The following is a 13,146-nucleotide window of genomic DNA, read 5'->3' as shown; positions in this document are numbered from 1 at the left end:
TGAAGGTATTGTAGAATGGGTAAATAGTGTCCGAAGGTATTGTAGAATGGGTAAATAGTGTCAGAAGGTATTGTAGAATGGGTAAATAGTGTCTGAAGGTATTGTAGAATGGGTAAATAGTGTCCGAAGGTATTGTAGAATGGGTAAATAGTGTCCGAAGGTATTGTAGAATGGGTAAATAGTGTCAGAAGGTATTGTAGAATGGGTAAATAGTGTCTGAAGGTATTGTAGAATGGGTAAATAGTGTCTGAAGGTATTGTAGAATGGGTAAATAGTGTCTGAAGGTATTGTAGAATGGGTAAATAGTGTCAGAAGGTATTGTAGAATGGGTAAATAGTGTCAGAAGGTATTGTAGAATGGGTAAATTGCGTCAGAAGGTATTGTAGAATGGGTAAATAGTGTCAGAAGGTATTGTAGAATGGGTAAATAGTGTCAGAAGGTATTGTAGAATGGGTAAATTGCGTCAGAAGGTATTGTAGAATGGGTAAATAGTGTCAGAAGGTATTGTAGAATGGGTAAATAGTGTCTGAAGGTATTTAGAATGGGTAAATAGTGTCTGAAGGTATTGTAGAATGGGTAAATAGTGTCTGAAGGTATTGTAGAATGGGTAAATAGTGTCTGAAGGTATTGTAGAATGGGTAAATAGTGTCTGAAGGTATTGTAGAATGGGTAAATAGTGTCCGAAGGTATTGTAGAATGGGTAAATAGTGTCCGAAGGTATTGTAGAATGGGTAAATAGTGTCTGAAGGTATTGTAGAATGGGTAAATAGTGTCCGAAGGTATTGTAGAATGGGTAAATAGTGTCAGAAGGTATTGTAGAATGGGTAAATAGTGTCTGAAGGTATTGTAGAATGGGTAAATAGTGTCCGAAGGTATTGTAGAATGGGTAAATAGTGTCAGAAGGTATTGTAGAATGGGTAAATAGTGTCTGAAGGTATTGTAGAATGGGTAAATAGTGTCCGAAGGTATTGTAGAATGGGTAAATAGTGTCTGAAGGTATTGTAGAATGGGTAAATAGTGTCTGAAGGTAAATAGTGTCTGAAGGTAAATAGTGTCAGAAGGTGTTGTAGAATGGGTAAATAGTGTCCGAAGGTATTGTAGAATGGGTAAATAGTGTCTGAAGGTATTGTAGAATGGGTAAATAGTGTCCGAAGGTATTGTAGAATGGGTAAATAGTGTCCGAAGGTATTGTAGAATGGAAAAATAGTGTCAAAGGGTAGGCTTGGGCAAGTTGTTGTGGGGGGTGCAGGGCTGTTGAGCAGGATAGGGGTAGCCAGGTGGAAAGCATGGCCAGCCGTAGAAAAATGCTTATTGAAATTCTCAATTATTGTGGATTTATCGGTGACAGTGTTTCAGTGCAGTGGTCAGTGGGGAGGAGGTGCTCTTCTTCTCCATGGACTTTACAGAGTTTGTGCTGCAGGATGCAAATTTCTGTTTGAAAAAGCTAGCCTTTGCTTTCCAAACTGCCTGATGGAGGTGGTGTCAGAATGGTGTCCGAAGATATTGTAGAACATGTAAATAGATTCACAAGGTAAATTGTGTCTGGAGATATTGTAGAATGTGTAAACAATGTCAGAGGGTAAATTGCGTCAGAAGGTATTGTAGAATGGGTAAATAGTGTCAGAAGGTATTGTAGAATGGGTAAATAGTGTCTGAAGGTATTTAGAATGGGTAAATAGTGTCTGAAGGTATTGTAGAATGGGTAAATAGTGTCTGAAGGTATTGTAGAATGGGTAAATAGTGTCAGAAGGTATTGTAGAATGGGTAAATAGTGTCTGAAGGTATTGTAGAATGGTTAAATAGTGTCTGAAGGTATTGTAGAATGGGTAAATAGTGTCAGAAGGTATTGTAGAATGGGTAAATAGTGTCTGAAGGTATTGTAGAATGGGTAAATAGTGTCTGAAGGTATTTAGAATGGGTAAATAGTGTCTGAAGGTATTGTAGAATGGGTAAATAGTGTCAGAAGGTATTGTAGAATGGGTAAATAGTGTCTGAAGGTATTGTAGAATGGGTAAATAGTGTCTGAAGGTATTGTAGAATGGGTAAATAGTGTCTGAAGGTATTGTAGAATGGGTAAATAGTGTCAAAAGGTATTGTAGAATGGGTAAATAGTGTCTGAAGGTATTGTAGAATGGGTAAATAGTGTCAGAAGGTATTGTAGAATGGGTAAATAGTGTCTGAAGGTATTTAGAATGGGTAAATAGTGTCTGAAGGTATTTAGAATGGGTAAATAGTGTCAGAAGGTATTGTAGAATGGGTAAATAGTGTCAGAAGGTATTGTAGAATGGGTAAATAGTGTCTGAAGGTATTGTAGAATGGGTAAATAGTGTCAGAAGGTATTGTAGAATGGGTAAATAGTGTCTGAAGGTATTGTAGAATGGGTAAATAGTGTCTGAAGGTATTGTAGAATGGGTAAATAGTGTCAAAGCATTTACAATGAGTGAATAGTATCAGAAGATATTGTTTTTTATTTTTCTCGGCAAGCCGGTTAAGAAAAATTCATATTTACATTGACAGCCTAGGAACAGTGGGTTAACTGCCTTGTTCAGGGGCAGAACGACATATTTTTAACTTGTCAGCTCAGGCATTCGATTTAGCAACCTTTCAGTTACTATCCCAAAACTCTAACCACTAGGCTACCTGCCGCCCAGAGTGTCAGAAGGTAAATAGTGTCAGAATACATTGTATAATGGGTAAATAGTGTCAGAAGGTATTATAGTGTCAGAAGGTATTGTGTCAAGAGATACACAACATCCTGAAATATATTTAGATATCTTTGTTAGAAAGAATACTATATTTCCCTTGACGTAGTGATGCTGAATTTCAGCAGGCAGGACACTTAGGGCTGTCCCAGCTCTTTCTGACACTGCTAACCCTAGTCTCTTAGCTCCCTAGCTTCCATGCCCTCTCTCTTTATAAGCCTTTTTTGGGGCAGTGGTGTAAAGGGGGGGGGGTGTCTGGTGTGCAGCATTGTGCCAAAGTAGATTTACCTTCAATAACCATTTGCTAAATCTCCATCCATTAGACTGAAGCTCCAACAGCTGTGGCATTAAGCCCGATTAGAGCGCCATGCTGCAGAGGAGAGGAGAGGTCCAAAGCTGCATCCCAGCCACATGTCATCTAGTGATTTCTATCCTGTGTCTCTGTATCTTGTCAGTTGCTACTGGAGCGGCAGAGAGGGCTGAGGAAAGGAGGGATAGGATGCTCTGTTCTGGACACTTTAATTCTCTCTGCTCTGACTCCCGGTGACTCTGCTCTGCCATAGATCTGCTGAATATTCGCTGTTGCTACTGCTACTGCTGACTTTTAAACAGCAGACAGAGGACGTCTCTATTGACAAGGCATGCTGTGCTGAGACACTACACGATACCGAGCTACGTTGCTGTGAATTAGAACCAGAGATTATGTTTCTGTAAGGTGCCACCAGAAAGGGCCCATCTGTGAGGTGCCACCAGAAAGGGTCCATCTGTGAGGTGCTACCAGAAAGGGCCCATCTGTGAGGTGCTACCAGAAAGGGTCCATCTGTGAGGTGCTACCAGAAAGGGCCCATCTGTGAGGTGCCACCAGAAAGGGTCCATCTGTGAGGTGCTACCAGAAAGGGCCCATCTGTGAGGTGCTACCAGAAAGGGCCCATCTGTGAGGTGCCACCAGACACATGGAGAACTGACACGACAATGGAGAAGGGAGCCGGAGGGAAGTGGGCCAGCGGCTCATTTCAACGAGTTTCCATCAAACGCTCTGCATCCAGTGCCTCCAATAAGGTAAGAGGAGACTAACTATCTGACTGTCTAAATGACTGACTGTCTGACTGTCTGACTGTCTAACTGACTAACTGTCTGACTGTCTAACTGACTGACTAACTGTCTGACTGTCTAACTGACTGACTGACTGTCTGACTGTCTAACTGACTAACTGACTGACTGACTGTCTGACTGACTAACTGACTAACTGTCTGACTGTCTAACTGACTAACTGTCTGACTGACTAACTGACTAACTGTCTGACTGTCTAACTGACTGACTGACTAACTGTCTAACTGTATGACTGTCGAACTGACTAACTGACTAACTGTCTAACTGACTAACTGTCTGACTGACTAATTGTCCGACTGACTAACTGACTGACTGACTGTCAAGCTGGCTGACTAACTGACTGACTAACTGACTGACTAACTGTATGACTGTCGAAATGACTAACTGACTGACTGTCTGACTGTCTAACTGACTGACTGTCTGACTGTCTAACTGACTAACTGTCTGACTGACTAACTGACTAACTGTCTGACTGTCTAACTGACTAACTGTCTAACTGACTGACTGTCTGACTGTCTAACTGACTGACTGTCTGACTGACTGTATGACTGTCGAACTGACTAACTGACTAACTGTCTGACTGTCTAACTGACTAACTGTCCGACTGACTAACTGACTAACTGTCTGACTGTCTAACTGACTGACTGACTAACTGTCTAACTGTATGACTGTCGAACTGACTAACTGTCTGACTGTCTAACTGACTAACTGTATGACTGTCTAACTGACTAACTGACTGACTGTCTAACTGACTAACTGTATGACTGACTAACTGACTGACTGTCTAACTGACTAAATGTCCGACTGACTAATTGACTGACTAACTGTCTAACTGTATGACTGTCGAACTGACTAACTGACTGACTGACTAACTGTCTAACTGTATGACTGTCGAACGGACTAACTGACTAACTGTCTAACTGACTAACTGTCCGACTGACTAACTGACTGACTAACTGACTGACTGACTGTCAAGCTGGCTGACTAACTGACTGACTAACTGTCTAACTGTATGACTGTCGAACTGACTAACTGACTGACTGTCTAACTGACTAACTGTCCGACTGACTAACTGACTAACTGTCCGACTGACTAACTGACTAACTGTATGACTGTCGAACTGACTAACTAACTAACTGTCTAACTGACTTACTGTCCGACTAACTAACTGACTAACTGTCCGACTGACTAACTGACTAACTGTCCGACTGACTAACTGACTGACTGTCTGACTGACTAACTGTCCGACTGACTAACTGACTAACTGTCTGACTGTCTAACTGACTAACTGACTGACTGTCTAACTGACTAACTGTCCGACTGACTAACTGACTAACTGTCCGACTGACTAACTGACTAACTGTATGACTGTCGAACTGACTAACTGACTAACTGTCTAACTGACTTACTGTCCGACTAACTAACTGACTAACTGTCCGACTGACTAACTGACTAACTGTCCGACTGACTAACTGACTGACTGTCTGACTGACTAACTGTCCGACTGACTAACTGACTAACTGTCTGACTGTCTAACTGACTAACTGACTGTCTGACTGACTGTCAAACTGACTAACTGACTAACTGTCTGACTGTCTGACTGTCTAACTGACTAACTGACTAACTGTCTGACTGTCTAACTGACTGACTGACTAACTGTCTGACTGTCGAACTGACTAACTGACTAACTGACTGACTAACTGACTGACTAACTGACTGACTGACTGTCAAGCTGGCTGACTAACTGACTGACTAACTGACTAACTAACTGTCTGACTGTCTAACTGACTGACTGACTGACTGTCTGACTGTCGAACTGACTAACTGTCTAACTGACTGACTGTCAAACTGGCTGACTAACTGACTAACTGTCTAACTGACTGACTAACTGACTGACTAACTGTCTAACTGACTAACTGTCTGACTGTCTAACTGACTAACTGTCCGACTGACTAACTGACTGTCTAACTGACTAACTGTCCGACTGACTAACTGACTGTCTAACTGACTGACTGTCTGACTGTCTAACTGACTAACTGTCTGACTGACTAACTGTCTGACTGACTAACTGACTGTCTAACTGACTGACTGACTGTCAAGCTGGCTGACTGTCTAACTGACAGTCTAACTGACTAGCTGACTGACTGACTAACTGACTGGCTAACTGACTAGCTGGCTAACCAATGGTCTCTTGTCATGCAGGGAGCTATCACTGCTCCATGTACAACAGGTGATTCTGCCCGTAGTGTTAGTGATTGGCTGATGTTCATCAGGTGATTCTGCCTGTAGTGTTAGTGATTGGCTGATGTTCATCAGGTGATTCTGCCTGTAGTGTTAGTGACTGGCTGATGTTCAACAGGTGATTCCCTGTGGCTCAATTGGTAGAGCATGGTGTTTGCAACGCCAGCATGGTGTGTGCAACGCCAGGGTTGTGGGTTCAATTCCCACGGGAAGCCAGTACAAAACAAATAATAATAACAAAAAAAATCCATGAAATGAAATGTATGCATTCACTACTGTAAGTCGCTCTGGATAAGAGCGTCTGCTAAATGACAAAAAAATGTAAAAAAATAAATAAAAAAATGATTCTGCCTGTAGTGTTAGTGATTGGCTGTGCTCAGCATCTCCTTCATGAGTTCAAGTTAAAATGTATTTGTCACATGCTTTGTAAACTAAAGGTGTAGACTAACAGTGAAATGCTTACTTATGGGTCCCTTTCCAACAATGCAGAGTTCAAGATAAAAAAAATTAAAGTAAATAGAAAGTGACAAGAGGAATAAATACACAGTGAATAGCAATACCAAGTTAAAATAACATGGCTGTGTGCAGGAAGTACAATGTAATAAAATGACTATATGCAGGAAGTACAAGGTAATAACATGGCTATATAAAGGGAGTACCAGGTAATAACATGGCTATTTACAGGAAGTGCCAGATAATAACATTCCTCCAGGTAATAACATGGCTATGTACAGGGAGTACCAGGTAAAACTATAGCTATATACAGGAAGTACCATGTAATAACATGGGTATGTACAGGAAGTACCATGTAATAACATGGCTATTTACAGGAAGTGCCAGATAATAACATTCCTCCAGGTAATAACATGTCTATGTACAGGGAGTACCAGGTAAAACTTTAGGTAGATTTGTACATATAGGTAAGGATAACGTGACTAGGCAACAGGATATCTTATTTGTATTGTATTTATTATGGATGCCAAATAGCTGCTGCTGTTCTGGACTTGGGGACTGTGATGGGGCGTCTAGGGGGGCACGTCTATTGGGATATGCATGGGTGTCCGAGCTATGTGCCAGTAGTTCAAACAGACAGCTCGTTGCATTCAACATGTCAATACCTCTCACAAATACAAGCAGTGATGAAGTCAATCTCTCCTCCAGTTTGAGCCAGGAGAGATAGACATGCAAGTGATTAAATTAGCTCTCTGTGTACATCCAAGAGCCAGCCGTGCTGCCCTGTTCTGAGCCAATTGCTATTTTCCTAAGTCCCTCTGACCACATGACTGAACAGTAGTCCAGGTGCGACAAAACTAGGGCATGTAGGACCTGCCTTGTTGATAGCGCTGTTTAGAATGCAGAGCAGCGCTTTTATGAACAGACTTCTCCCCATCCTAGCTACTGTTGTATCAATATGTTTTGACCATGACAGGTACAATCCAGGGTAACTCCAAGTTGTTTAGACTTCTCAACTTGCTCAATTACCACATCATTCATTACAATATTTAGTTGAGGTTTAGGGTTTGGATTTGTCCCAAATACAATGCCTTTAGTTTTTGAAATATTTAGAACGAACATATTCCTTACCACCCACTCTGAAACTAACTGCAGCTCTTTGTTAAGTGTTGCAGTCATTTCAGTCACTGTGGTAGCTGATGTGTAAAGTGTCTAGTCATCTGCGTACATAGACACAATGGCTTTACTCAAAGCCAGTGGCATGTCATTTGTAAAGATTTTAAAAAGGGGCCAAGACAGCTGCCATGGGGAATTCCTGATTCTACCTGGATTTTGTTGAAGAGGCTTCCTATAAAGAACACCCTCTGTGTTCTGTTAGACAGGTAACTCTTTATCCACAATATAGAAGGGGGTGTAAAGCCATAACACATTTTTCCAGTTACAGACTAATTGATAATGTCAAAAGTATCACTTAAGTCTAACAAAACAGCCCCCTCAATATTTGTATCATCAATTTATCTCAACCAATCATCAGTCATTTCTGTAAGTGCTGTGCTTGTTGAATGTCCTCCCCTATAAGCGTGCTGAAAGTCTGTTGTCAATTTGTTTACTGTAAAATAACATTGTATCTGGTCAAACACCATTTATTCCAAAAGTTTATAAAGGGTGTCACGAGTGCTGTCTTCGAATTCCCTGTCATAAATTATCCACGGCGCAGCGTGCCGGTAGTTCCACATATTTATTTAGTGAACCCGAACCAAACAAGAAAACAGGTGAAACTGAAACAAACTGGGGCTGCATAAACACAGCTGCACAAATACAAGATCCCACGAAAACACAAGGAAAAACAGGCTGCCTAAGTATGGCTTCCAATCAGAGACAACGATAGACAGCTGCCTCTGATTGGAAACCATACCCGGCCAAAACATAGAAACAAAAACATAGAATGCCCACTCTCCTATCACACCCTGGCCTAGCTAAACAAAGAAAACACAGCTCTCCTTGGTCGGCTGTTTGAGCCAGTAATGAGGCATTTACTATCCTTAGGTAGGGGAATAACTTTTGGCTTAAATTGAAGAAATGTCAAATAGGAGGGGCAATATCGTCTGCTATCATCCTCCAGTAATTTTCCATCCAGATTGTCAGACCCTGGAGGCTTGTCATTGTTGAAAGACAACAATTATTTTTTCATCTCTTCCACACTCACTTCATGGAACTAAAAATTACAATGCTTGTCTTTCATAATTTGGTCAGGTATACTTGAATGTGGTGTCAGCATTTGTTGCTTGCATGTCATGCCTGAATTTGCTAATCTTGCCAATTAATAAATCATTAACCTCTCTAGGGTATGTGGGACGAAATCGTCCCACCTACTCAACAGCCAGTGGAATCCCGTAGCGCGATATTCAAATACCTTAGAAATGCTATTACTTCAATTTCTCAAACATTTGACTATTTCACACCATTTTAAAGACAGGACTCTCGTTAATCTAACCACACTGTCCGATTTCAAAAAGGCTTTACAACGAAAGTAAAACATTAGATTTTGTCAGCAGAGTACCCAGCCAGAAATAATCAGACACCCATTTTTCAAGCTAGCATATAATGTCACATAAACCCAAACCACAGCTAAATGCAGCACTAACCTTTGATGATCTTCATCAGATGACACTCCTAGGACATTATGTTATACAATACATGCATGTTTTGTTCAATCAAGTTCATATTTATATCATAAACCAGCTTTTTACATTAGCGTGTGACGTTCAGAACTAGCATACCCCCCCCGCAAACTTCCGGGGAATTTACTAACAATTTACTAAATTACTCACGATAAACGTTCACAAAAAGCATGACAATTATTTTAAGAATTATAGATACAGAACTCCTCTATGCACTCGATATGTCCGATTTTAAAATAGCTTTTTGGTGAAAGCACATTTTGCAATATTCTAAGTACATAGCCCAGCCATCACGGGCTAGCTATTTAGACACCCAGCAAGTTTAGCCTTCACCAAAATCAGATTTACTATAACAAAAATGTTATTACCTTTGCTGTTCTTCGTCAGAATGCACTCCCAGGACTTCTACTTCAATAACAAATGTTGGTTTGGTCCCAAATAATCCATCGTTATATCCAAACAGCGGCGTTTTGTTCGTGCGTTCAGGTCACTATCCGAAATGGTAAATCAGGGTTACGAGCATGGCGCATTTCGTGACCAAAAAATTCTAAATATTCCATTACCGTACTTCGAAGCATGTCAACCGCTGTTTAACTTCTTGGGGCTATGTGGGACGCTAGCGTGCCACCCGTGGTGCACCCTATCAACAGCAGGTGCATTTCAAGAGCGGCAAATTTGAAACCAAATAAATGTCAAAATTCTAATTTTTCAAACATGCAACTATCTTACACCCTTTGAAAGATAAACATCTCCTTAATCTAACCACGTTTTACGATTTCAAAAAGGTTTTACATTTTACATTTTAGTCATTTAGCAGACGCTCTTATCCAGAGCGACTTACAAATTGGTGCATTCACCTATAATATCCAGTGGAACAACCACTTTACAATAGTGCATCTAAATCTTTTAAGGGGGGGGGTTAGAAGGATTACTTTATCCTATCCCAGGTATTCCTTGAAGAGGTGGGGTTTCAGGTGTCTCCGGAAGGTGGTGATTGACTCCGCTGTCCTGGCGTCGTGAGGGAGCTTGTTCCACCATTGGGGTGCCAGAGCAGCGAACAGTTTTGACTGGGCTGAGCGGGAACTGTGCTTCCTCAGAGGTAGGGAGGCGAGCAGGCCAGAGGTGGATGAACGGAGTGCCCTTGTTTGGGTGTAGGGCCTGATCAGAGCCTGAAGGTACGGAGGTGCCGTTCCCCTCACAGCTCCGTAGGCAAGCACCATGGTCTTGTAGCGGATGCGAGCTTCGACTGGAAGCCAGTGGAGAGAGCGGAGGAGCGGGGTGACGTGAGAGAACTTGGGAAGGTTGAACACCAGACGGGCTGCGGCGTTCTGGATGAGTTGTAGGGGTTTAATGGCACAGGCAGGGAGCCCAGCCAACAGCGAGTTGCAGTAATCCAGACGGGAGATGACAAGTGCCTGGATTAGGACCTGCGCCGCTTCCTGTGTGAGGCAGGGTCGTACTCTGCGAATGTTGTAGAGCATGAACCTACAGGATCGGGTCACCGCCTTGATGTTGGTGGAGAACGACAGGGTGTTGTCCAGGGTCACGCCAAGGCTCTTAGCACTCTGGGAGGAGGACACAAGGGAGTTGTCAACCGTGATGGCGAGATCATGGAACGGGCAGTCCTTCCCCGGGAGGAAGAGCAGCTCCGTCTTGCCGAGGTTCAGCTTGAGGTGGTGATCCGTCATCCACACTGATATGTCTGCCAGACATGCAGAGATGCGATTCGCCACCTGGTTGTCAGAAGGGGGAAAGGAGAAGATTAATTGTGTGTCATCTGCATAGCAATGATATGAGAGACCATGTGAGGATATGACAGAGCCAAGTGACTTGGTGTATAGCGAGAATAGGAGTGGGCCAAGAACAGAGCCCTGGGGGACACCAGTGGTGAGAGCACGTGGTGCGGAGACAGATTCTCGCCACGCCACCTGGTAGGAGCGACCTGTCAGGTAGGACGCAATCCAAGCGTGCGCGGTGCCGGAGATGCCCAGCTCGGAGAGGGTGGAGAGGAGGATCCGATGGTTCACGGTATCAAAGGCAGCAGATAGGTCTAGAAGGATGAGAGCAGAGGAGAGAGAGTTAGCTTTAGCAGTGCGGAGAGCCTCCGTGACACAGAGAAGAGCAGTCTCAGTTGAATGCCCAGTCTTGAAACCTGACTGATTAGGATCAAGAAGGTCATTCTGAGAGAGATAGCAAGAGAGCTGGCCAAGCACGGCGCGTTCAAGAGTTTTGGAGAGAAAGGAAAGAAGGGATACTGGCCTGTAGTTGTTGACATCGGAGGGATCGAGTGTAGGTTTTTTCAGAAGGGGTGCAACTCTCGCTCTCTTGAAGACGGAAGGGACGTAGCCAGCGGTCAAGGATGCGTTGATGAGCGAGGTGAGGTAGGGGAGAAGGTCTCCGGAAATGGTCTGGAGAAGAGAGGAGGGGATAGGGTCAAGTGGGCAGGTTGTTGGGCGGCCGGCCGTCACAAGATGCGAGAGTTCATCTGGAGAGAGAGGGGAGAAAGAGGTCAAAGCACAGGGTAGGGCAGTGTGAGCAGGACCAGCAGTGTCGTTTGACTTAGCAAACGAGGATCGGATGTCGTCAACCTTCTTTTCAAAATGGTTAACGAAGTCATCCGCAGAGAGGGAGGAGGGGGGGGGGAGGGGGAGGAGGATTAAGGAGGGAGGAGAAGGTAGCAAAGAGCTTCCTAGGGTTAGAGGCAGATGCTTGGAGTTTAGAGTGGTAGAAAGTGGCTTTAGCAGCAGAGACAGAAGAGGAAAATGTAGAGAGGAGGGAGTGAAAGGATGCCAGGTCCGCAGGGAGGCGAGTTTTCCTCCATTTCCGCTCGGCTGCCCGGAGCCCTGTTCTGTGAGCTCGCAGTGAGTCGTCGAGCCACGGAGCAGGAGGGGAGGACCGAGCCGGCCTGGAGGATAGGGGACAGAGGAAATCAAAGGATGCAGAGAGGGAGGAGAGGAGGGTTGAGGAGGCAGAATCAGGAAATAGGTTGGAGAAGGTTTGAGCAGAGGGAAGAGATGATAGGATGGAGGAGGAGAGAGTAGCGGGAGAGAGAGAGCGAAGATTGGGACGGCGCAATACCATCCGAGTAGGGGGAGAGTGAGAAGTGTTGGATGAGAGCGAGAGGGAAAAGGATACAAGGTAGTGGTCGGAGACTTGGAGGGGAGTTGCAATGAGATTAGTGGAAGAACAGCATCTAGTAAAGATGAGGTCAAGCGTATTGCCTGCCTTGTGAGTAGGGGGGGAAGGTGAGAGGGTGAGGTCGAAAGAGGAGAGGAGTGGAAAGAAGGAGGCAGAGAGGAATGAGTCGAAGGTAGACGTGGGGAGGTTAAAGTCACCCAGAACTGTGAGAGGTGAGCCATCCTCAGGAAAGGAACTTATCAAGGCGTCAAGCTCATTGATGAACTCTCCAAGGGAACCTGGAGGGCGATAAATGATAAGGATGTTAAGCTTGAAAGGGCTGGTAACTGTGACAGCATGGAATTCAAATGAGGAGATAGACAGATGGGTCAGGGGAGAAAGAGAGAATGTCCACTTGGGAGAGATGAGGATTCCAGTGCCACCACCCCGCTGGCTCGATGCTCTAGGGGTATGCGAGAACACGTAGTCAGACGAGGAGAGAGCAGTAGGAGTAGCAGTGTTATCTGTGGTGATCCATGTTTCCGTCAGCGCCAGGAAGTCTAGGGACTGGAGGGTAGCATAGGCTGAGATGAACTCAGCCTTGTTGGCCGCAGACCGGCAGTTCCAGAGGCTGCCGGAGACCTGGAACTCCACGTGGGTCGTGCGCGCTGGGACCACCAGGTTAGAGCGGCAGCGGCCACGCGGTGTGGCGCGTTTGTATGGCCTGTGCAGAGGAGAGAGAACAGGGATAGGCAGACACATAGTAGACAAGCTACAGAAGAGGCTACGCTAATGCAAATGAGATTGGAGTGACAAGTGGACTACACGTCTCGAATGTTCAG

At 44.1% G+C, this 13,146-nt stretch overlaps 1 protein-coding gene across 1 annotated transcript in view; it reads left to right on the top strand.

Moving 5' to 3' along the window:
- The first annotated feature begins 3,674 nt into the window (after positions 1 to 3,674).
- LOC106561862 (transient receptor potential cation channel subfamily M member 1) overlaps positions 3,675 to 13,146 on the top strand; it is a 116,193-nt gene continuing 106,721 nt past the window's right edge. The window contains exon 1 of the mRNA XM_082956655.1: positions 3,675 to 3,761. Within this exon, the coding sequence (XP_082812781.1) occupies positions 3,675 to 3,761 (87 nt within the window). The remainder of the gene's footprint in view (positions 3,762 to 13,146) is intronic.

The sequence above is a fragment of the Salmo salar genome, chromosome 10, assembly GCF_965601325.2.
Source record: "Salmo salar chromosome 10, fSalSal1, whole genome shotgun sequence".
NCBI classification, from domain to species: Eukaryota; Metazoa; Chordata; class Actinopteri; order Salmoniformes; family Salmonidae; genus Salmo; species Salmo salar.
The sequence above is the reverse complement of the archived record's forward strand: the minus strand, read 5'-3'. Positions and strand labels throughout refer to the sequence as shown.